This window comes from Phaethon lepturus, unplaced genomic scaffold (assembly GCF_000687285.1).
Source record: "Phaethon lepturus isolate BGI_N335 unplaced genomic scaffold, ASM68728v1 scaffold39715, whole genome shotgun sequence".
Taxonomy (NCBI): Eukaryota; Metazoa; Chordata; class Aves; order Phaethontiformes; family Phaethontidae; genus Phaethon; species Phaethon lepturus.
In genome coordinates, this window is record NW_010543605.1 from 9,055 (window position 1) to 35,129 (window position 26,075).

The following is a 26,075-nucleotide window of genomic DNA, read 5'->3' on the forward strand; positions in this document are numbered from 1 at the left end:
CTGGTACATCGACGTTAAATTCAGGATGATGCTTACACCCCAGCTAGCTAGCTCAGTCAGCTCCAAAATGTCAGCTCTCATTTTAATGAGGAAAGCTTATAATTATGTGATAACTCATCTATGACTTGGGCTCCTGGGTGCGCTCCTCCATGTAAAGCAAAAAACGTGCCAGTGAGCTCTTGACAAGACCGAAGCCAATGGGACTTTCACCATCAGCATCAAAGGGTCATGATTTCAGTCCATGCTCTAGCTCAGTCTATATCCCTGGCTGGGCAAATCACTTAATGAACCATTTAAAAAATTATTGCTTTTGGGAGAATTACTTATTTCCCTCTGCCTTTTTTTCTCCTCTGACAGGGATAACACTCAGAGCTTCATAAACCGTAATTAGCAAGTTTCAAAGGCACTTTGAGATCTTGAGATAACAGCACGCTACAGTTGCACAGTGTATTTATTCTTAACACTTCAGGCCAGTGGTCCTTGACCTCAGAGCTGCAAAGCCAGCAGCCAGAGATGGGTTGCAAGTGCAGTGGAAGTACAAATGGCAAATTAGTGCTCACAAGTAGAAACTGCGACACTAACCCAGAAGTGGTATTGGGAGTGAGGTCATGAACCTGGTAGTGAAACCAGAAGAGAGGTCCATCAGCTTTGCTAGTTCCAGAACGAGTTAAAAAAGCATGCTTTGTACTGATAAATATGTTTCCACTCAAGGCTAAAACGCCAAGTCTCACAGACCTGCTTTTCTGTTGAGCTCTCCCTCAAGAACAACAACAGAAAGTTCCACCTATGCCAGTGATCTACTCAATTAGGTTTCACTTCAATATGTGTTAAGAGATTGGAACAAGATTTTAAACAAATACTTACCCCAAAAAAAGCCTTAACAGACTCAAACTGATATTCGCCATGGGTATACATAATCTGAATAATAATAATAATAATAATAAAAAAAAACCTCTGGGACATACTGTGAACATCAGATTGACTACAAACTTTATTGCATGGAAAACTTCCCGGCAGGTGGTTGTAATCCTTCTAGAAAGGATCAGGACTGGATCAGCAGCGCCTCGGGGAGTTAGGTGCCCATCTCTTATTGGATTTACACTGTGATAATCTAAACGCAAAACTGTTGCTTCTTGAGTTACTTCATTAAAAAGCTGAAATTTTGGGTTACGATGCCATGTCTAATCTAAGAACTTGGCTTGCAGTAAGGTTATTTTCTGGGTTTATCAATGGTAAATGACCAGTCTTCAACTTCTACAAAGCTTACTGGTTCTTCCTGGGCATTGGACTCTCTCTTTGTCCTAAAAATCATATTCAATTTTTCAGGAACATTATGTTCTGGATAATGTTTTTCATAGGGCAGTAAAAAAAAAAAATCCCCCCCCCAAAGGGTTTTCATTTGTCAAACATAATTTATGCCCACATAAGATTCATTCCTTAAAATAAATACTGAAACCTCAGAGAAAATCCTCGTGCGGGGTTTGCAAAGGAAAAAAGTGCCGCGTAACTGGGAGCGATGGTTCGCTGCAGCCCGAGCCCCACTGGTATCCTCGGCGAGCAGAGCAGCAGACCGGGGTTTTTACTGGCCTCTGTTGTGTCTGTTGAACTGTTGCTCCGTCTTTAGCGAAATCTCAAGCAACAGAAATCCTCTATTAAAACCACCTGCGCGGCTTTGTCAGCCGAGCTCCGCGCTGTCAAGTAACTTAGCTTCTTAAGCCAATACAAGTCATTAAGAAGAAGGTGAATTAGAGATTTAGACGTTGCCGATAGTAACTATCTCTGATCAATTGATATCTTCCTCTGATAAAGCGGCGCTCCACGGCCGACCCCCTCCTCTGCCTCATCCGCGCAGACCCCGACCACTGGATCTAATTACGGGTGAGGAACACCAGGCCCTCGTCAGCGCTGAAAGGCCATCAGTAGGCCTATCCATTAATAACTCTCCTGTGCGCTGTACATTGTAATTGTCAGACTGCAATTTACAGTAATCCTCCAATGCAAAAACTTAAATAGCTGCAGCTGATTTGAAATTCATACAACCAGTTGAAAGAGAGAAAAACAAGATGCACGGGTTAAAAGGCCAAATTGTGCAAGTGTGTGCGCTGAGTGACAGACATTTTAGTACTAGCCTGGGACCATATTTTAAAAGGTCACTGAAAACTTTTGGCTTGGGCCCTCTGACAAACAATGAACTTTCCATATATTTATTTGCCATCTCTTTGTTTTTACAGCAAGCAGAATAAATGAGTTAAATGACGTTGTGCAGGTCTGCACATTGTCAGCACAGGTTATAAGTCATTATTAAACTCCATCAAATCAGACCAAGCCCGGTCTAGGCAATGAGACTAAAAGTTATTTGCATTCCTTCTGTCATAAAAAATCATATCCCCTTACCCAAGACTTTCGTTTCTTTATTAAATGCAGCCACAAGAGTATTTCAGGTCTGGCAATGTGAGCTCAGGAAAACCTACTCTATATAACTCAGTGTAACAGCTTAGAACCGATTCCACTAAAATGTCCCAGTTGAGTGTATCTGGGCACTCAATCAAGACACACATATTACTTTTAAATAAGATTAGCCTTTATATTTTGCTGCTTAAGTTAAAACTTTTCATGTCATTCTCTCATTTTATGTAAACTCCAACATAATTCTGTTTTAGAGAATACTTCAAACAAATTAAAACCCTCAACCCGAACGTGTCTTGCAAAACTTGCCTAATGGCATAGCAAGCTGTTTGGTGACACTAAAACACTTTTAAATAAGATGAATTTTCCCTGCGTTGCCCTGGCTTTGTAATTACTGCTGCTGAACAGCATACGCCTTTGGTTACAATGGCAAAAGCAGCGGCTCGCGCTCTGAAACTTATTTGACAAATAACTTACAAGTGACCTGCAACATCTGTTTAAAAAATCGCCCTTTGGTATCTGCCTCGAGTCGAGTTCAGCATTAATTATGAAATGCAAACATATCATCTGGGGCCAAGGGCAGCTTTTACACATACACAAGGCACGGTGCAGGGAGGGGGCCGGGCTGCCAACGCCTTCCTTACGCCACTCAACTGGAAAGAAAACGTTCAGGTAAACCTCCGTCCAAGCTACCAGCTTGGAACGTCGCGCTGGTGAGATCCAGCTACGCTCAGCCATGGGCCTGATACCGGAGGTGCTGAGCTCCCGGCCGCTGAGGGAGGCCTGAGCCGTGGGGGGACGGGGCTTGGAGAGGCGGGCGCCGGTGCCCAGCACCCCCGAAACCCGGCCCTGAGCCTCCCTCAGCTGGAAGGTGCCACCCACGACTACGGAGGTGCGTAAGGCACGGCAAACCCCTGCGTGAAAAAGCTAAAGGGCTCCCCAGCCCAAGGAACACGGGCAACAGGCTTTCATAAAAGTAGTGACAGCCGAATTTACACTCACAAAATCCTGCAGTGATGGAGAAGATGTGTTCTTCAGTCGCTAAGTTAAAAAACCTCTACCCGGCCCTGCCTCTAGGTAGTTTACTGCTGTGCTGCTTGATGTAACCTCGGCTCGGGATGAGGTTCAGCTTGTAGTACAAAAGCAGATGGAAGAGTGAAATAGAGCGATTCTCTCTTCGAGAAGGGAGAAGTTTTTTCAAGGTCTCGTAAGTCTTTTTTATGTGGAAGTCAGTAAAAAATAAAAATAAGAAATCCCGACCCTATGTAATCCTGAATTACATTATTTTGGATCTCATCTAAAAACTACCCAGCAAGGTTTGATTCGAATAACATGTGCAGTACAGATATCCCTTCACATCAATAAATATTAATAGTATAACTATTGAATATAAACTTTTAGAGAACTATTTCATTATTGCAATCATATTAAACTGCTTCTAACCTATATGGAAGCAGATGTAAAATACAGTTCGACAATACCAAAACTATTGATTTCTGCAGCTTTAAAAGTTATTTACTTGTAAGAGATCAAAGACAGATCTAAAGGTTTACTTCTGCAGATCTTTCCTCTGCGTTGCTTCTTTCATTTACCTTCTTATACATGAACTTAATCAGCAACTAAGCTCAGCCATCAGGTGATAACATTTCTGCAGCTAATTGTGGCATAGTGGAGTCTAGTACGGAATATTATTAAACTGTCTTATAATTCACATTTCGTGTGAAAAACTGGGACTTGAAAAACACCTGCCCAAACAATTCATAAACACACTGCACAGCAAATACCTATGGTAATTCACTGGATTTACAACCGTCATATTTTATTAAACATACAGTATCAAAATTTATCACCCATTACAGAGATTCCTGTTTTAATAATATCTTGTACTTGTACAATAGCACCTTCTCTCCCAAAGGGTCCCAAAGCACTTTAAAATCATACGTACAGGAATTGCTTCATTCGCTGTGGAAATACAGCTGCCTCCGGGGTGGAGCGGGGGTTAGGGGAGGAGAGTAGCTGTGCACCGCGGTTATAAACACTGACGGTCGAGAAAGATGGCTGGGGACGGGGAACGGAGAAAATTATACCAAAGTCTCAGGAGCATCATATAAAAGGCATAAGGCCCGTTGCAGGCGAGGCAGGTGCGCAGGCAGCCGTGGAAGGACGCGTGCCAATTTGGGGTGTCCTGGCGGTGACCGCCGTTGGTGGGCAGTCCCGGCCGCAGGGCCAAGCTGCAGCCTTTGGCTCCAACCCTCCGGCAGTGAGCGGGTCCGGGAACGGGATGAGCCTCCCCTTGGTGCAGCCGCCGGCTGCCGAGGTTGTCGAGCCGAAGGCTCGGAGGCTCCATCTCCAGCGTTGTCATGCTACATTGCTCAGAATCCCCAAAGATAACCCCAGCTGCGCTTCCAGAAAACCACAGGACAATGGGAGCCCACTGAGCAGAGACCTCTGGTGAAATCATCCATAAATAATGCAACATTAGAGAAAAATCAGGCAGATGCACGGATTTATGGCCAGGCCATTGACCCAGTTAGAACTTGGCCAAAGACTGCTGTTACCTACACCACTGAAAAATGTTGTTGTGTTCCTCAGCTGACTGCAATTGCAGCTTCATACGCTTCTTCATACCTGCCATAATTGCCAGAGTAAGTCTCCTGTGGCTTCACATCACCCCCAAATCTCTCCAGCCTGGTCTCACTCAGGAACTTCTCAGAACCTTTTTGATCACAGTGAGGAATCAACTTCTGCACATCAGGTTAGATTTAGCTTTGCAATAAAATTGGTCAAAAACTTAAAACTGTCCCCTGAAAATCACCACTGATGGGCTTGCTCCTGTCCATTAGACTTTAACAGATAACTGAAACCCTATGCTGAAATTGCTTCTGAAATTGAGACATGTTACCTTCAAGTCTCAGGGCAGAGATGCTTTTTCAAAAAAGACAGAAGACTCTGCCAGTGTAGGGGATGAGCAAACGTAGCTCTCAATGTCAGCAATCACAACGGGGTGAAAACCAGCAGGGGATTTTAAGCCAACTGATGCCAGGAGGCCACAACTGCAGTCTTGTCTCTAACAGCAAAACCGGTTTCCTGCCCATCAAACACAACTCTACCATGCCTGCTGTCTGTGGGGTGGCTGGCACAGAAACTGTACCTTTACTGTTGGCTCAGTGGACAGACCATGGCTCTTCTCACCACAAGCCTGCTTTGGATACAAGGCAGAGTTTTTGCTGTTACAGTTAAGACATGGAGTCCTCACAGTGATGACATGCAGAGGCTCACAAGCTCTAAAATGTTGGAGGAGGAGGCAACGTTCAGGGCAAGATGGCCCCTGGACCACAGGAATTGTTTGGGAACTCGGAGGACTAACTTCAGGGATACTTGAGGCTTAAGGTTTATTGGAAGCGGCAAAAACTTGTGACTTCTGCAGTACCTGGTAGCCAAGCTCAACCTCTGCTTCTTGTAAGGCTCTAGTTCAGTTGATCTCCTCAGTCCCTCCCACATGTCCCACTGTCTCCTTAAAACATCATGCTGGAGTAAGTGACCTTTGGCTCTGCTGTTTCCACCATTGCCCAGCCCTCCTCCACGATGCTCAGCCCTTTCTGGGGAGGTGATTTAAGAACTGAGTTGCCCGGGTCTGTTCCCTTTCCTCTCTATATTTATAGAGGCGTCCCTGAATCTTGGCATTTCTTCTGAAATATTTCCAGCCTACAACTTTCTCTATTTGTTGATACATCTCAGGTGTTTATGCAGGTCCCCCATCACTCCTTGCCTCAGTCACTGCAGTTTCTGGGATTTTCTGACACACATCAACACACCATACCCTATACAAAAGCAGCTGCTATATATCTAGCATAGATTATACACTCATGTTTAGTTTAGACCCTGCAGCCCATGTGCTATGGGCTCTGTTGCGATTTACTTAGCTGCTACATTAAGTAACCCTTCACCTTAGCTAAACTGCCAATAAACCAACATTACAAGAAACCTTCCACAGAGGTGGCTGTATGGTTATTTTTACACTAATTTAGTGGCTTGCAACTAAAGGTTAAGTAAAATAAGGAGTACCCTTGTGATGCACACGCGCAAGGATGTGTGCTTGATCCAGCTCTGCAAGGTGGGTCAAGGAAGGTCTGAACTGTCCTCCTCCGCCTTGGTGTACCTGCTGGGGACGCCGGCACTCTTTGGGAACTCAGCCCTCCATGGCAGGCAGTGCACAGTGCTCAGTGCAGGAGCCCTTCTAGCTGATGGATTCCACAGAAAGGGCAACATTTTAGAGCCCAGCAAAGGTATTTGGCCCAGGAAAAAACGGTTACTACATCTTCCATAGATACCTTCCCACCTCCACCACCAACTTCAACACTGTTGTTGAGGCAGCGTCCTGGGAACTTTTGCCCGTGTTTTAAGCACGTGTTTTGCTGGCACGACCCTGCACAGCAGCCCGTTGGCCAGACAGGCAGGACGGCTGCCTGTGCCATGCTTGTTTGTGTAATGAGATCTCGTTTGTCTGGAAGCACATGTACTATGTACAGCTGGGAGGAAGGTGATGAGTGTTGCTGGCAGGAACATAATGCCCTGCTATTCCAGCTAGAGTCACCCTGAAAGCAATAATTTCTTAACTTAAAATTGGTGCTGCTAAATACTATTAATTGCTATAAATGTGTGACAATAGGGCAGATCTTACCTGTCAAGATACCAAGGCTCTACTGAATTCAGGGAGGGTTTCGTTCTGACACCATGGTCTTGCATAAATTCACGTGACTGGAGAGTGAATACATGAAAGCAAAAATGGCTGATGTAGACAGCTGTGGTATAAGAACATGGCAGTAGATCCTACGCTTAACGATATCTGTGTTCACTGATGCTTGTGCTAATGCTAGAAGTAGGTAGAATAGGCAACTTGTACAACCATAGCGCTGCTCCTCCGTGTCACTTTGTTTTATAAATGAGAATCTAAGTTAAAAGCCTTACCCTAAAATTGATGGCAAAGTGCCACTCAAGTACTTCTGTGAAAACTACTTTCTTAAAGGAATGTGTAGTTGAAGACGGGACTGGTGATCCCGCAGTCCCCTCCTGCAGCTCAGGGCTGCAGAGGCAGGTACGCGAAGGCTGCAAACTTAACGTCATTTTATTACAGGTGCTGGAACAGCTGCAACAGTTCATACTCACCTGCTTCCGGCCAAGGGGCAGAAAAGAAGGGATCATCCTCACCTTGGCAAGAGATGAGCGCGACCCTGGAGTAACTAGCGACTCCCTGGCCATGCTAGATGAGATCTCGTTTCTCCTTGCCCCATCACTTTCCCTGAACGAACATTTCCAGCTTTAAGCTACAGTGTGGGATCCATCTCATCAGAGGGGTGCCAGCCCCAGGTCGGGGAGGAGAAGGCCTCTCTCTCATTCTAACTCACCTCATTTTGAAAGGGTGATCTAAGGGCAGGAAAACAGAACTGTGCCCTGTGGCTGCTGATGTGGCTCCACTGAAAGCAGAAGAAATGGGTGGGAGTTAGCCCAGACGCAGCTGCCTGCGGAGCGCACGCCTGAAGTTAGCTGAAGCATCCTAGATGTTAATAAAAGCTGTGAGGAAGATTGCCCTTGGTCTTCCCTGCTAAATCTTGCCCAGCTGGCAAAACAAAATGGAGCAAGCAGTTGGATATTCACCACAATAGGTGGGCCATCTCAAAAGTAGGTAGCTAGCAAACGTGTCATCCTTTTTACTTAAAAGCTTCAAAAATGGAAGGAAAACAGAAGAGGCTGCCTTTGCACATCACTGCATTTCTCAACTTTTACTTGACGTCTGGAATTTACACGTCTTATAGCTGAAGGACTTTTGTGTTAAGTTCAAATGCACACAAATTACAGAGCCCAAGTGGATGTCTTCCCAGTGACTTCAGTGGGAGCTGGACAGGAACACAAAACTACAGGAAATTTTCAAGTTAACAGAGGAAAATTACTTCAATTTAAGAGTTAGCATGAGGCTCCCAATAAAATATATATAAAAAAGCAATGTTAAAGAAAAAAAAAAAAGAAGAATATAAGCCAGGTAAGTGGAGGTAGTTAAGCTGCAAAGTAAATGATACTGTTTTCATAACATATGGAAGGTCCTTGGTTATTTTACTCACCAAAATGAAAGTATTGTTCACATTCTACAATAAGGAAGGACATAATCACAGCTATGAGAAAAATAAAACCCACTTACATGTCAGTACTGCTTGTGTCCACTGACATGGAGATTTCCTCTAAGGAACAGATCCTGCACCTGGACTCCAGCAGAAGTGTGAAGGGAAGCCCAGCCAAGCACCAAATCTGCAGCTCTGTTTCTAGACTTGAAGTTATGATTAGCTTTGTTACTACGTCTTTCGAGGGCAAGCATATTCAAAAACTTATTCCCCTCATTTTTCACTCAAATTCCTTTTTCTGTATGATTTCACTTAAGAAGAATAGCAGATAACCAAATACATATCTTAGCTCTATTGATGCAATTATGAAACGTACTTCTTCTTATAGTAAGATGAGAAACCAGTACCTGTAAACTCTTCTTCAGACATAGAGGTATTCTCTTTTCAATGCTTATAGACTGGCTGCTGAGGTCTGTCAAGATGACAAATGGTAAAATCCTGAAAAAATTGTCTCTTGACATTATAGCTTTACTGGAGTTAATTATTCCTCTTTTTAAGTCAAGACTGCTCTTCCTTTGGGGGGGGGGAGCAGGAAGAATCCAGTCTTTGCTGCATTCTGAGCAGCTTAAATTTAAAAAAACTAAAGGAATCTTCATTTTATACAGTTTTAACCCCAGTGCTAATAAGCTGTACTCAAAATCTACAGTAAGGTGATATTCCCGTACTGGCAAAAAAATGCAGCCACCTGCCTTTGATGCAGAACCTTTGTTGATTTTACACTTTGACTTACTGGAGAACTCTGGATGCTTCATGTGACTACACAGCAAGGGATGGAACCCTTCCTTTGAGACTCAAGTTTAGATGGCCATCCCTCATCTCATTCCTCCACAATGAACAGGAAGATAACAGCATCTTCCCCCCCAACCTTTTTTTTTTTTTTTACATTATTATTTGCAGGCCTATTTTCCTGTAGAAAATTTGGGGAAAGCAGGTTTTCAGATTTGACCCACTTATTAGAACTTGGGGGTAGGGGCTGTGCTGGCATACCTTACTACGGCTTACTAGTCTACCCATTGGAGCTTATGGGCTGGCAGCAGGAAAGAGCTGGAAAGCCACAGAAGATCCACAAGTTTCCCGAGAACTTCTCGCTTCATTACAGCTGAGATAAGGAACAAACTGATGCCATTGAAAGACTTAGTGATTTGGCCCTCCTCCACATCCCAGAAAAAGGTAGCACCATGGCTACCAGCGGTTCAGCAGGCTTTTCTCTATAAGCCAAGACGAAAGGTGTAGAAGTTGCCCACTGTAGATGCCAAGAAACTGACTGCTGCGTTGGGAAGCTTTCAAAAAGGAAGACTGCGGATTTTTGACTGGCAGGTCTCTCCTCCATAAAACATAGACAGGACACTGGTGTGCCAGTCAGAACACTCTACAAACATGCTTTCAATATTCAGGGTGAAACACTAATGGAAAACAAATGGCAAAAATAATTAAAATCAATGTTAGTAGTTGAGACTATTAGCAAATATTAACATGTTATTCTTAAAACATGTGCCAAATTGTGCAAACTTCTGTTACTGAGCCCTTGTGTTCTGGGGCCTCCCAGCTCCAACAGAAATTCTGCAGGTATAATGGTCAACACAGATCAAATTGTAGCATGTATATCATTTTTAACCTGCGCGTCCCTTAAGTCTTCACATCGCTATGAAGACAGTTCATTCATCAGAGGAAGGAGACAAGCAGGCTTGTCTTTAAACAAGGTCAAGAAATAATGTTTTCACAATTTTTTAATTTAGACTGAGACTGAAAAGTAATTTTTTTGTAAACTCTAGAAGATTTATGGCAAGATTAAGAAGAATTAAAAACAAAAGCAAAACGACAATACAAGGTGAACAGACCATAACTTTATTGGAGATATACTCAGCTACAATTATTACAAAAAACTATTAAAGGTAATTGTGATCCATAAGGTGCAGATTGCAAACTTCTGCAGCATGATTACAGTATGAATGAATTACATTTTATGTCCCTTAAAGACAGCTGCAGCATGTGATGGTAAATATCTTATTGTCCATCAAATTATATTTGTTATTCATTCTACTTGATTTTAACCATCTTTTCAGTCAAACTATTTACAATAAAAATGCCTGCAATTTCCAATTCTTGTTCACAAACATTTTTCTCTCCAACTTGCTGCTGCAGTAAATTCTGAGTGCATCTACAAAGCAATTAAAGTAGTCTGTGGTTGCCATTCAAATAAGAGAGGGAAAGACCCAAGGACTTCACTGGATAAAATTTATTTTTAAGAAATGTAGTTAGCTTTGACAGAAGTTAATTTTAACTGCTAGTGGAGTATACTACAATGACCTCTAGATATTTGCTAACATAATTCAGACTGAGTTACAGTTGATATTTAGGTTACATTTCATGGCCATGAACTGTGGTGTTTAAAGTTTTAAACCTAATACAAAAGTAAAGAAATTAACTTTGACTTCTTAAAAATTAGAGTGATAGGAAAAGGATCAATGTCAGTAATTAAGTACCAAAAATCAAAATCCTTCTCGCTTTACTCACGCAATAAATACAGGTATTTCCATGGGAATGTTTTCTTCGGGAACCCCACCCAAAACACACAAACCCAGAATACTGTCAGCAAGTGTAGTATCACAGCAGACCACGATGCTGTTCGTCATTTTCAGATTACGTGTGCTGCTGTGACTGGGATACAAAGATTTCACTTTCTATACAGACAAATGCATGTAGCATAGTTACATCATATGCAGCAACATAAACCCCACATTTTCCAGTTTATGGTTCTATATTTGCTTACAAGGAGGAAAACCCAAACTCTGCAACATACATATAAGCACAAGATCTTCAGGTATGTAAAAGAATGCAGTTCCATCGATTAAAATGATACCACATCAATTTGCACTAACTGAGGATCTGGCACCTCATCCCTGGGCCACCACTATATTCCTCCCCAGCACGGAAACCGGTTCTTGTCCAAGTTCTGTACTCTGCAGTCACAACATACTATTGTGTAATGAAACTTAAAAATAGTAGGCTTTTTTTCTGTACGGACTTCAGCAGCATCAAGCTGAACAAACACTTCAGAAGTCTCTACTGGGTGCTCAATATTCAGACTGAGCAGAGATTTAGTTGAGGCTGACCAAATTACTAGGGGCTGTCTTCTCGCAAAAACTACATGATACACATAATATGTTGGTTTGTTCAGAGATAATTACTGGAGTGTCAGAGGTCATTCTAATTTTAATTACTTCACATAACAGTAAAATGATGTAGTAGAAAAACAATAGCTTTAAAATACAATCAAGAGTTGTTACACATCTTTGTTGTATTTCTCCACATACAGTAAAAATGCCACAGACATTACAAATGACCTATTTAAGTTGTGCAAGTAAATGACACATTGCAGGCATTATAATTATCTTTTTCAAATTCAGTAAATCAGAACAGCAGCAAGGCCAAACCACATTTTTCCTCTCTGTTAAGCATTTTTTTCCTTGAAATGAGGTAAAGCATGGTACCAAGTGCAATGCTTATTTGTGCTACATGAACAGAACAGCGCAAAAAAAGCCATAAAAATAAAAACGCAGCATAGTTAGGAGGACTGTTTAAAGTACAGTATAACAGGACCTAGATAAAACAAAAAAAACCCAACAAGGTTCATGCCAACTAACCCCCACACTATTTATGATGAGCCTGTGTGGTTGCTTTTGAAGATGGGTTGCAACAGTCTGCTTTACACTTGTGCTTATAGCATGTCAAGTGATTTCTACCCCAACCTTCAAGTGATCAGATTTAGGTCTTTAATACACTGTCCAATATCAAAATCATGGGGTAAAACACACAGATGTATAACATGGAAACTAATATGAATTTTCTATCTCAAAGGATAAAAAATATTTCAATGAGGTCACACTGGAAAAAATTATGGCATTTAAAACGCATTTAAAAACACATCAGCAGCAGAAACTACTTTATAGTCAGCCACTACACATTTCAGATTTCCAATTCATAGGCTTTATCTAGTAACAAAGTAATCATTAAACTATTCTGAAACACAGAGCAAGTTCAGTTCACTTTCTTTGCATCAAAACACTCTGTAGCACTTTACTGCGAACAATTACCTGAAACCCCTGAGACTCTATAACCTTGTAACAATCAGCAAGAAATTTTAGGCATTCAAAGACTAACTTAAATTTTAGTTTTTCATAATGCAGTTAAAACTACTTAAGATTTACTAGATGGTCTGATTTTATCTGCTGATTGATGTCTGGCCAGAAACACAGAATTGTTAACATTAGTGATCATGTGTTTTCTCCAAGAAACTTCACTCCTACCACGAAGGAACTCTAACTTAAACCGGTAACTATTTTTTTTTTTTTTTAAAAACAGCTAACTCAAAGCCATTTGCCTTTGAAAATTTAGACTGAATGCTTTTACTGTTCCATCTCATTTACATTTGTTTTATACACATCAAGACTTGCAGGTCTTATACTTTCCTGTTATATTTTCATGACTGAAGTACCAAACAAATGCTAGAAATTTTTATAAGCTAATATTTTAATTCTCGGTCTGACTAGTATAACAATGCTGTTTTCAAATACAAGAATAGTCCTTTTGGCAAAATGAAAAATGACTGAGATAGAAAATATATGAACTTTTGAAAACTGTATTTCAGAAGAGCTTAATGTCTACCCCTTGTCACTAAGGCTTTTTTTTTTTGTTAAGAAAGCAAGAGCTGACAGTTTTTGTTTTGTTTTAGTGTGCATTTGTGAGGAAAGGAATAGGATTTAAAAGCAGGAAATACAGTATTTATTTGTAATTTAATACATAAGACACAGCATCAAGTTCAAACTATTGTGCTGGAAAACGTTAAAACACCTTGCTCTGCTTTCTCAAACTTCAAGCATAATTAACAGGGCAAAATTGCAGCAAACCTCTACTGATATTGGTGGGAATACGAGACCCACAGCTTTTTTAAAAGGTAAATTAAGAGGTATTATAGTTACAGTGCAAAAAATTAAAATTTCAAGCATAATATATAAACATAGCACCAAAACAGAAAAAAACAACGCATGCAAAAAAAGAAGGAAAAGAAAAGAAAAAAAGAACTGAGGTATTTAAGTGAAGAGTGCCTACAAAAATCTAATTAAAGAAGTATAGGCAAAGCCTAAAAAATAAAAGTATGATTTTCCCCCCACCCCCAGTAGACCAAAACACCAATGAGCTAGTTTCTCTAAATTAAGGACCTAAATCACAGATGTATCAAAAGTACGGCAGTAATATCTCAAACATCAACGTTCATGTTATTTAACAGCACAGCTTTGGTAGGTGAAATACGCATGCAACTCTGAAAAGTACAGTAAGAAATTTACGTGGAAATATCTCTAAGTGTAAAGGTGCTCTGTTTGTTAAATACGTAACCAATTGACTATAAAATCTGCAGCATATTTTAGGTGTGATATGTCTAAGGTTATTTTGTTAGAGTGACAGTTTGCACTGTGCAATTATTCATTACTGTTTCCAGTACTGGAACTATCTAGCTTGCAGGTTTGTGAAAAACTGGAATTTTAGCCAAAGACCATATTTTGTTTACGGTATAGAAAAAAACTGTAGGCTAACCACCTCCCCAGAATTGTTAAAAATAACCTAATTACATACATATGAATACAACTTCTATTATAATCCTGTAATAAGTCACAGCTATAGTAATGAGTTGTACTGTAAATATAGAGCTGTATCACTGTAAAATGCATAACAAAATGAAGGGAATGTAAAACGGTTTGTTCCAAAAAAGATCAGAAATTAAAGATTATTAATGAGGGTTTATTTATTTTTAAGGCAAGAACCTTTTTTTATGCAAGACTGTGTGGTATAAGGAAACTGAAGTTTCATTCTACCAGTATGCCAGCCATTTCAATTAAAATCTGTCCCTAACAAATAAGTGCAATAATGACTGGGAATGCCATCTTAATGTAAGAAGATGACATGGAGAGAAAAACGAAAAAAAGAAGAAAAAAAAGAAGAAAAAAAAATGAGAATACTGGCACACTTTATCTTTCTTATACCCAATCATCCAGCACAGTTTATCAACTGCTTTATGACTGGCACTAGTGCACAGATTGAAGAATTTCAAGATTACTATATATAAATCTAACAACTGCATTAGGCATAAGCTCCCTGGCCTTCTAACACTAAGCAAAGCTGTACTGACGATAAAAGTAAACCAAAAAGACCTGACAACAATTATTCTGAACACTTGCTAAATGTCATCATTAAAGCACTCTCGTGATTAAACAAAGCAGAAGTGAGGAAAGAAGACAAGATTGTGTTTGCGCAAAAACTATAACTACAATTAGTTCCAAAATTTTATACATGTTAAATGTTTTGTTATCTATTCTGTTATCAAACTTTAAATTCTGTCTTCCAATTTGTTCCTCTCAACATCAACATTTTCAAAAATTCACTTTATTTGTATGTGGGTTTTTTTCCCCCCATTTCATTTATTTTTAAGAGGAGTCTCAGCTGTTTGGGACCTGAGGTTGATTTGCTTTGAGGCTTCGTAGTGCTCTTCTTGCAGCTGCAGATTTGGCAATCCTGTAGCTTCTGCCAACACCTTTAAACTTTCCCTTTCCTACAACTTCCACTGTTACTCTGACCTTTCCATCGTAAGTTCTTTCTGCAGGACTGCGAAAATATACACAAGAATTACTTACTGCCTAGGCAAGTTAATGTGAAATAAGAGACCTAAATTCTCTTTTCTACAGAAGTTAAAGCAGTACAGTTAAACAGAAATCATTACTTTTCTCAGAAAATTATGCAAGGAAAAACGTAAAAATCAGTGAACACATTGATCATGCTAGCTGCTTAGTTCAAAGGAAATTAAAAGTAATTTAAAAATCCTCAGTAGTTTACGAAGCACAGCTTAAAAACATTTTATGGCAGCGTGTACCAAACGAAGTGTATTCTTACCTAAATTTGGCTGTCTCTGGCTCCATCTCCAGCAGCTCTCGCACTGGGGAACGGGGCACATTAGCAGAAAACTTTTCTATTTGGGAAAAAAACAAAACAAAACAAAACCCCAAAAACCTTAGCTTTGTTCCCTTCATAGCAGATGGCACTTAATTTTTTTTTTTTTCTGAAAGTTGACAATACCTATTAATGGCCTCATCATTGGATAGTACACTTGCCAAACCATTTCCAAAGACATTCCACTATCCATATAAATGGCACCAGCAAGGGACTCAAATATATCCCCCATGGCCTTTGGTACTTCAATGTCTTCCTCTTTTTCTTCATCTTCTTCAGATCTTCTGAGCTGTTTACAATTAAAAAGAGCCAAGGCGGGGGAGGGAGAGAGAAGGGGAGGAGAAAGGAGAGAAACAATTGCTTCTTTTAAAATAAAGCAAAGCTCTTCAGAAATGTAAGCTCTCTTACATCCTATCCTGAGCTGCTTCCTTTAAGTTTTTCATTGACAACTTTCCACAGTGAAATTGTTCTTTTATTCCCCAATGAAACCAAGTTGCTGGAAATAACATTTTTCAAATGTGAAAAAAAATCTCAAACACCACTGCATACAGAGACCTTATATGCTTTGTGAATTCCTCCCGTAATAGTTCTGTAGGATTTCACCATAGGTCTGCTTTTTCCAATAAGAAACAGACTTGGCTCTATCAGTTAATACTAGAAAGCTACTCATAAGAAAGCACAAGTTCATACATTAATCATGTCTTACAAGGAGACGTCAAAATCTGTAAGTCTAATCTCTGGATGAAAGCTGGATGTACCTTTCCTTACCTCACCTACCCCAGAAGACAAGCATGAAACAAGCATTAGCAAAATAACCATTAATAACAGATAACCAGCAACATCAGACTGAACTAACAGGCACACTTAGGTATTTTTTTAAATGTAGCAGGCAGTGTTTTCTTCTATGCTACTAATTTAGGACAATAGTCTATTCTCATTATTAAAACTAAACATCTTAAAGGTCTAGAGTTAATCTAATCCTTTACTAAAAATACCTGAAATATATAACATACATTCACCTAAGCCCAAACAAGGTAACCTGAAAACAAAAGTTCTTGACTATTACTCTCCTCTACCTAAAAAGAAATAAGTTTCTGTTGGTCTTTTCCCCCAGCAGCACCCCTCTCACTCCAGTTGGCCCCTATTTAGGGTTTAAATCTCAATTCAGTTCTTGTAAGAGTCACCATACTACTTCATAAGCTAGTCTCACCTAATACTTCTACTTAAAATAAATCAAACAAGAAGTCAGACCTGATGTGTACACACTCCAAACTGGAATTCTGATGTTAAAAAACAAATTCAACTGTTCTGAATAGTGTACTTCATACCAAGTGCAAACTGAAGCACTTTTGAGTTATACTGAAATAATAGGAGGAGAGAGAAACTAAGAGCTATAAGGCAAGGGACAACAGATGTTTCAGGAGTGAGATTTTAAAAAAGAAAAGCAGATGACGTGGAGACACACATGGAAACCAGTCTAGCTGGCATGAACGGCAGAAACAAAGACGCTTGCATTAACTCTGATGAAATAAGAGTTTCAGTAATTCAGTGCCAGACCAAGATAGGGAGCAGGCGTAGGGAGAGTGAAACAAGAATTTTATTTGAAACAGCTATCACGCAATTTGGTTGCAACTTTGGTGGAAGATTCTAGGCAATCTTTCTGCATACTAGTAAAAACTGAACACAGCTAAAAATCACTACTATAAGCTCTTAAAATAAGTTTTTAGCCTTTTCGCTCATACTGTGAAGAAAACAAGATGAATAACAGAGTCTGATCCTCTGATGTGAAATAATTTATATTATCTAAATTTCAGTAACAAATTTCTTAGTCAAGGTTTTCTGAACCTTCCCATAAAAGATACAGATTTCACTCTGATTTCAACAGAGTGCAAGAGCTGTAAGCACGTATATGTAACTGAAGTATTTTGATTCCTAAGCTTTTAAATTATGTATTGGAAAGAAGAAATTACTAAAGGCAAAGATAACATGTTTATTTAGTGTTGGAGTATTCTCAGACAGAGTATTTTCTACAAGATTGGTCAGTTTTTCAGGAGACAAACTATTAGGGATATCTATTGGGTAACACTTTTAAAAAAGGGATAATGAGAAAGTCCATCTCTTCTAGGACTCTGATTAGAATTTGACTCACAAGGCCCTTGCTCTCATACATTTTCTGGAGCACCTTTTCTAAACGAGTTAGTTTTAGTCCATTCTCCAGCAAACAGATGTTCATTATCGTTAGCTTTCCTGCATAGCACAGATATGATCTGTGTTTGCAAGTCTTCAGTTAAACTATTTTTTTGAGTTGCTTATTTGAAAGATGCATATAATGTTTTCCTGGCTAGCAGAAATAACGTCTTTAGGAGTATGTCAAACACCCCTGAGTACAGTGCAACGACACCTGCTCCAGTAGAAATCACAGACAAAACACAGCGGAAATCTCTGTCAGTGTGCTACATTAAATAATCCCAGCATTGTGCCAAGGTATTGTTCATGATGTTGCATGGATATCCTATCCTGAGTCAGCATTATGTGACTCAGTAACTCTTCTTCACAATTTTATGGTATAATACTGCTTCCAATCTGTCAGTGAAGAAAGGAAGCTGAGCATCTCCCGCCATGTTGTTCTAGCACCACCACAAAAGCAAAATAGTGACTGAAATCAAGTGTCACAGAAATATCTAGTGGAAAACTAGTTTCAATTATTTTCTGAATGTTCTTTATTGACTTTGTACTTTAAGATGACTGTATTTTACTTTGCATATTGCATGTTTCATTACCAGAAGCCTGCTTCTATGGCTGCTGTGGGCGTAAAACTAAAACACTACAAAAATACGCATCACACTAACATCCAGTGACATGCTTCAAAATCAGATACTGAACACAATTCTTCTACTTCCACTAACCTCAGAATCCATTCCTTGCATTTCATTCTTTTCCATTTGAAACTGCACAAAGTCATCAATAACATGAAACAGTTCAGGAGAGACAGCTTTGAAGTACTTGTGGTAGTCATATTTTACAGCTAATGATGCAAAAATGGTATTATTGACTAGAGCAGATCGTAGGTCAGTAAGAACTCCTGGAGAGTGTTGCCGTGGGTCTTCATAAAGGTGCTTGGTTATGAGGTAGTCCAAAATTGCATCTCCCAGGAATTCTAAGCGCTGGTAACAATCTTAAAGCATTGGAAATAGAAGAATGTACATCAACACAATTAAGTTTAACACACGCATTCTTTCCAGGTCTTTCTGGATAGGAGGTTTGGTACACTGCCATGTAAATTCCACAAACTAACCAATGCTCAGAGAAGACAATCTGTTTTTTAGAACAGGTACCTTTGTGTTTAAAGAGATTGTTACTGAATTATTTAAATAGAAAAAAAAAAATCAGAAAAAATCAGAAGTTCTATTTAACAATAAAGCTACTTTTGAACATAATACTAATTTGTCAGGCTAGCAAAACACTTGTGTTTATATTAATGCTTTTACTCAAGATCTTCACGTTGTGCTGAGAAACATCAAAAAAGTAAAATCAAGAGATTCCACCAGCAGGCTGATCTGAAAGCTGTAACAATTAAACTTAAAAAAAATGAATAAAGAAATCAATGCATTAAAAGCAGGGGAACACACAATCCGAGATTCTTTCATCTAATTTGTCACACATTTACATTTCTCAGAAAGCTTTGAACAAAAATTTCCATTCAGACTGGGTCTTTTAAAGTGGAAACTATAACTGCCAAGCCTTTGCTGTTTGGTAAATTGACTGGGGACATGAGAATGGAGACTTACGCAGGTCTATTTTTAGCATACAAACAAAAGCAAAAAACTGTCTTGAAAGCAAACAGGGATAGGTAGGTAGAGAAGGAAGGAAGACAAAATTACTACAGAATTAACATGAGCATGGAATGGCTAACACTAAGTTCCTTTCATAGAAGCTGAATCTAAGATGCTGCCAGATCTCAGCTGCTAGCTACTCCTTAAGAAAAAAAAGTTACAGGTAACAGCCATTCACAACTGTCTTGGTAAATAGAAATGGAATCAAAAGTTTCTGCTACCAACAACATAATTTCATCCAGACACTATGCCTCAAGGGTTCTGTTTGTTAGTATATATATAAAAAAAGGAATCATCTACCTTCCATATGTTTTGTGAAATATTTCTAAAAAGTAAATATATATATGTGGGTAATATCACCTAGAACAAAAAAACGAAGGAACACTTCACTGTTTTGTCAGAACTGTTTCTCAATATACTAACATTTCAAAATTACTTATTTCTTTAATTAACGCAGAGCTTTCTTACTCCTTGGAATAAGAAACCAATTTACTATGGGGAAAAATTCAGACTGCTGACTGCTCAGAATTTGCCATTCATTTCAAAAACCATGGAATTTTACCATGGTTTGTTTTCAATTGCATGTTACTGTAAGAAAATATTTGAAGTTTTAGAATGAACGACTACTATATTAATTAGTATAAGCAAAAGTAATTCAAGAAGATTACAGAAATACAAATTTGTACTGCTGTAAAATCTTTTATGAGATCATGTACAGAAACATTAAGCAGTTAACCTGAAATTAATACTTAGTCTGATTTAGTCAACTGCTTCAAACTTTGACTTTAAATATTTATGCAATAAAATGCCTAGACTTAAATTAAGCCTTCCAATTCACAACTTCAAATGGAAGTCTCCATATTTTGCTATCCTATAGACTATTCAGCTAATAAAAGTTGTATAGTCTACTTTTAATCTTCAGAAGTATAGTCAAAGGGTAATATTCTTGGGGTTAAATTATGGGAAAAATTTGCTAAATATATTTGCAAAACATGATCACTACTTCTAGAAGTACACTCCAATTTTCTAGACTTCTACAATAACCTATTTCAGCTAAATGAGCATCTAATGTCAGTCATATACAACTAGTAATACAGCATCAGCGATGAAAAATGCTGCTCTTTCCCCAAACTTGGTTAGGCTTCAGTAAATCTTTTATCTGTATCAAGTCAAACTATGAATAATCATTGACATACAGCTTCAACAAGTATGCCCCTCTAAATAAGGGCAAGACATTCTTTTCTAAGATTTTGTATTCAGAGGCTATTGACCTCTTAAAGTACCATGTGATGTCTAAAAAAAGACTACATATGGGAACACAACATACACTGCTTCTCTTACAATATTGAAAAAAACCGCCTAGTTTCTTTAAGATGACTTACCAGTAATGGTATTATAATGGTATGAGGCATGAGTAAATGCCTGAAGAAGATAAGCCTTGTTCTTAAAACTGTAGTTTATTTTCTTCTCAAAGTTTTCAAAACCAGAAATAAGGTGATTTAGGGTTTTTTCAGCATCTGGGTGATCAAACATACACCTTGGTGGAATCTTCAAACAGCCATACTCCAGGTCTTTATACAGAAAGGGCTCTGAATTAGCTACAGAAGCAGAAACAGAGTTTGGTGAAAGATTTTTCTGCTCACTGTTACAATTCTCTCTGGTAGCACACAAAGTGCCTTCCCAATCAGTCTTTTTAATTACAGGGAGCACCTTCAGCCCCAACGAACACAGGAAAAGCTGAGCAGCTCTTTCACCACAGCTGGTCAGATAGCAGCCCAACAGGGCTTCCACACAGTCTGCAATGCTTTTGTCAGCAATACACTGCTCTGTATGCAAGTCATATGAGATAGACTGTTTTCCTGCATCAACACCACAGTTTTCTTCTGATGGATTCCAGAAGCCCACTACAAAATCATCCTCTTCAACAGCCTTGCTAGGATCCAGATAGCACATAGCATCCCAAGAGCTATAGTCAAAATCATCAAAATCTGATGAAAACTGAACGTTACCCAGGGATGACTTTTTGGGTGCTTTCCATTCATAGTTTGAATCAGTGGTTGAAAAGTGAGAGAGAGAAATTTTCTTCACAAAAGCCCCTGATCCCATTAACATGTTGTCAATGAATTTGATATGCTCCTGATCATACTCCAGAAAATCATCTTCAAAGTCTGTTTCTTCCTTGGGTAACCTCCACATTAGGTCTTCATCCTCTTCATCATCTTCATAATCATCAAGTTTACCATTAGCCAACAAATTCTCCTTTGTCTATGAAAGAACACAAAAAATATGGTACTGAAGAGGGAAATGAGAAACTTTTATTCCAGAACTGTCTGAATAGTAAGATTTGAGTAGTGTCTGCTAATAATAAGGCTGATTTTTAAATTAATGTTCCTAATTACATTTTCTGATCAGATATACAGTAAAAGCTCAATTATCACTAGCATTCTAAGACTAGAATAATTGTCTTGGAATACAAACCCCTTACAATTAACCTATAATAGCATATGTTCTACATATAACACATGCTGCATTTCATAGCAGTTTCTCCTTACACTTGAATGTGATGCACACACTAATTTTAAAACCACTACACATTATATACTTGCACACCAAAGTAAGCAAAAGAAAAAATTCTAAATTAAGAAATTTAGAGAAGTAAAAGAAACAGTTCTGGTGGCACCCTTCTCTCTAGCTGCTAAGTAAAGCTATTACAAATGTTTAATCAATGTAACTTTGATGATTCTTCCTACATCTTTCTATGGCAAATACTAAGGGGCTTTCGGGGTTTACTATAGTCACCATCATGATAATCTCAGTTTTGGGACACACAATGGAAAATGCATTCAATAAAACAACTATAAGAAGTTCTTTACCATAGTCCTTCAATAAGTATCACTTGAAGCAGTGAAATACATTTATCCATGCTCTCAAACACAGTTAGTTGCAAATTAATCCAGTTGGATTACTTGGCAAACTAGTAGAAAGTAAGTTTAGTGAATCAGTGTAGATGATTTTTAAATTACAGATCAAAACCAAGAGTCTAATACCAGTTCATTGGCACGAACCTAATGCTTATGTGGGTGACAGTCTTGACTGCATGTATCAGGGATTCAGTAAGTGATCTTGCCATTTATTAGATGTTAGATATAGGCCAATTTCTGGTTGTGTAAGAAGTACTAACTTTACTGTCGTTCTTAGTTTTAACAAATACGAAATCTCTCCAGTTTGTCATACATTTAATATTACCAGGACTTCAATATAGCAGGTCTAAAAATGCAAAGGCAATGAGTATTAATCGTATCCTTTAAACAAGTACATACTTGTTTAGAGTTTTGTTTTTTTTCAGGCTATACACACACTGCCTTAAGTAATTAAAAGAAAAGTTAAACTTGCCACCAATTTTCTAATACTTGCACACCTACCCACAATGGTAAAAGTAATGATGTCTCATGCTTTTTCCTGGCTCATATTGAGCAAATTGGTATGGATTGATGTAAACTATAAATTGAACGCAGCTATGCCCAGGCTATACAGTGTTGTACAATTTGCCATGGCCCCAATCCAGGAAAGCACTTAAACATACTAGCTAAACGCACCAAGTAGTCTTCCTAACATCAAAAGGACCACTCACAGGCTCAACCCAGCATCACTGATGTCAGTGGGAATTCTGCCACTGAATTTGATAGGAGCAAGATCAGATTCAAAGTGCTTTTCTGGATTGGGTCCTGAAAGTCAACACCATTTTGAATCAAGTGAAATAGCCTATATCTGCCCTCAATCTATGTATGTCATATTGTAGGTCTCAGCCACTTAGTCTTGCAAATCTGTGAACCAGATGCTACTACTGAGGACCTCTCCCTTTGGACCAAACGCACAACTCTAGAGGTGCGGTTGGGTGGCAGCTGTAAGGTGCACTAGGCAGCACTTGAAAGCACCTAAGGATCAAACAGATCACAACGTCCCTCATCAGGATGGAACAGACTTAGTTGTGTTTAGTAATGAGAGGAGAGGAAAAAAACGGCTATAGAAATTCATAGTTTAGACATTTTGCCAAAAGAATTGTTGTTGCTGTAACTACCCATCTCACATATACACAGCAAGGATTTCTGTAACTTTAATTGTTCAGAAAGAGATAGCAAAATTTTATTTCAAATAGTTATTCTGGATACTAAATTAGTCCCAACTAGAGAGCTAGTGCTGATTTTTTCTCTTGTTACACACCACCTGCCGTACCTGTCACTGAAACAATAATACACTCTCTGAATGAGACATGTGTATACGGATGATTGAAAACAGATTTCGGTGTCTGTTTTTGCAAAGATTTAACAAATGATAAATCTCATTTTTACTACAATTTCCTTCACAAGTTTCTTAACTTTTAATTTTATTTTAATTGTCAGGACAACTAGATGAACTACCCTAACATTGTCTGCACATCATTTCTTGTATAACAAAATAATAAAATTCTCTGTGATGAGAAGGAACAGTACGTTATGGAGCCAGGATGCAATTCTGATAGTTCATTTTTTTTTTTCATCATTAGACAGCATTTCAAAAATAAATCAACAATGAACCCCAGAATGAAAGAACCTTTTCTTAAAGAATACCTGATTTGATTTTGAGTAAGTTATGGCCACTTGCAAGCTGAAGATAAATACATGTAAGTGCTCTTTTCACACTTTTTGGAAATCAGCTATTTGATCAAATCAACAAAGGAAGATCCTTTCCCTTAATAAAGTTTGCTAACACAAAAAATACCAACATTTGACTAGGATGTTTTAGTAATAATTAGTCATAATGATAAGAGATTTCTAGCCCCAGTCATAAACCATCAGCCCATGGATGGAAAATGAAATTTACATCCGAGAAAGCAAAGTATCTACTTGGCACCAAAAAACCCACTTCTTAGTTGCACCACTCTGCATCTTGGTCTGAAATAGTCTATTTACAAATGAACAGTGACAAGCAAAGAGGAAGAGGCCACTGAAAAGTTATGGAGAGCTGAAAGTTTTTTTTAAAACTAATTATTAGCTCCTGTCCAAAATGCGCTACCTTATTTTTAGAAAGGTATAGCAGTAAGTCTCCTTGAAATGGTATCTTGGCACAATACAGAATCACAATTCAGGTTATTTTATTCTGCAATAAACATTTATTTGCACGGTACATCTACCTAATAGTCCTCTCATGTGCCCTCTGGTGGTTCTATAATCCAAGTGTGGTATTCAGAATTGAGAAAAGAAAAAAAGCCAGCACTGTATTTTGGATGAGAAGTAGCTCTTGGTCATAGCCATGGCATAGCTAACAGTAACCAAAACTGTACATTTTCTCAAGCCAGTTCTAATCTTCATTCTGCCTCAGCACTATGAAAAACAGCAACTCCTTTTCATATATTCTATAAAGGTGAACTCATTATTTACTAAAAGGAGACAGTCTTCTGCCTGTACATATTACAGAAAAAACAGTAGCGATAATTCTGTTTGGAAATTTCCAAGAGAAATTTCAGAAAAACTCCTGAGCGCATGCTAATTACAAGCAAGAAAGTTCTTCTCCTCTGCCTTTCTGTTAATATATACAGGCATTACTGGATGACGTTCAGTAAATTTCCTTCCTTCAGGTTCTATTCAAGATCAGTTTCCCTCTCATTTTCCGTAAGTTATACTGAAGTTTTAGAAAGGAAACAAAGATACAGATTCCTTTTTTTTCCTGAAAACATAGAAAAATATCTAGGGGGTGGGAGGAAGCAAGGATGAGAGAATATAGACACGCAGATAATTATTCCTCAACACAGTTAAATGAAGTCTTACCATTTCATCTTTCTCCCACTTATCAGTGTTGCTCTTGTCCTGGTTCACTATGTAGCCAGGAGGAAGCCAATTGACAGGGGGATCAAAGATCGATACCACCATACGACTAGGCAGTCCTTTCTTTTTTCCAAGGCGATACAAATTACAGTTGCTGACCTTCAAGAAAAACATTCTGGTAAACCTCTGGACACACATTTGTATAAAAATGGGTTAAAATGCAAAAGGAGCAAAACAATTTTACATGTCAAGCCAAATCTTGTACCATTGTGCATTTTCTCTAATTCTCAAGGGGAGTTCAGCTTTCTTAATATAGTACAACCAATTCACATCAAAGTACAGAATTTTAAAAAACTTTTTTTTTCAAGGACAAGCATATTAAGTGTGACAATTTCAGCTAAAAAAAAAAAATCTGAGATATTAAATGTTCTTTGCAAAACAAAATTATTGCTACTGTTAAAATAATAGTAAATGTAACCTGTACAAGTGTCATTAATTACCAGTATTAATAATCAACATCCAGACTACATTTGGAACCAAAAATTATTGCTATTATGGGTAGATTGACCTAAACCTTGACAGCAGAAAGTGTTAGAACAGTTCTGTATAACAAATCTTAAGTCATAATGCAGATGTTATTCTGATAGTGTCTAAAATTCTTTTGAATAGTTTAAAGGGAAAAAAGCACTTTGACATACACAAACATACTTCCTTTTCCTTTTTAACTATCAAGATCTGATAGTTTATCATTTCGAACACTTTCCATGTTTCTTTTTAAAGTCTTGAGATATGAACCTGAATATTCAATCACTTCTTTTATTTGAACAGTGCAATTTATTTAGCTCTCCTTATTTTCCAAGATT

The 26,075-nt window shown here is 38.5% G+C and overlaps 1 protein-coding gene across 2 annotated transcripts in view; it reads right to left on the reverse strand.

Moving 5' to 3' along the window:
* Positions 1 to 14,402: 14,402 nt before the first annotated feature.
* DICER1 (dicer 1, ribonuclease type III) overlaps positions 14,403 to 26,075 on the reverse strand; it is a 47,507-nt gene continuing 35,834 nt past the window's right edge. Inside the window, exons 23-28 of one of the 2 annotated variants that reach the window (XM_010288381.1) lie at positions 25,216 to 25,371; positions 20,794 to 21,676; positions 18,485 to 18,753; positions 15,705 to 15,867; positions 15,522 to 15,597; positions 14,403 to 15,236 (exon numbers count right to left, since the gene is read on the reverse strand). In XM_010288381.1, coding sequence (XP_010286683.1) covers positions 15,071 to 15,236; positions 15,522 to 15,597; positions 15,705 to 15,867; positions 18,485 to 18,753; positions 20,794 to 21,676; positions 25,216 to 25,371 — 1,713 coding nt within the window. In that variant the 3' untranslated portion in view covers positions 14,403 to 15,070. The remainder of the gene's footprint in view (positions 15,237 to 15,521; positions 15,598 to 15,704; positions 15,868 to 18,484; positions 18,754 to 20,793; positions 21,677 to 25,215; positions 25,372 to 26,075) is intronic. The other variant, XM_010288382.1, reaches the window with a different exon arrangement.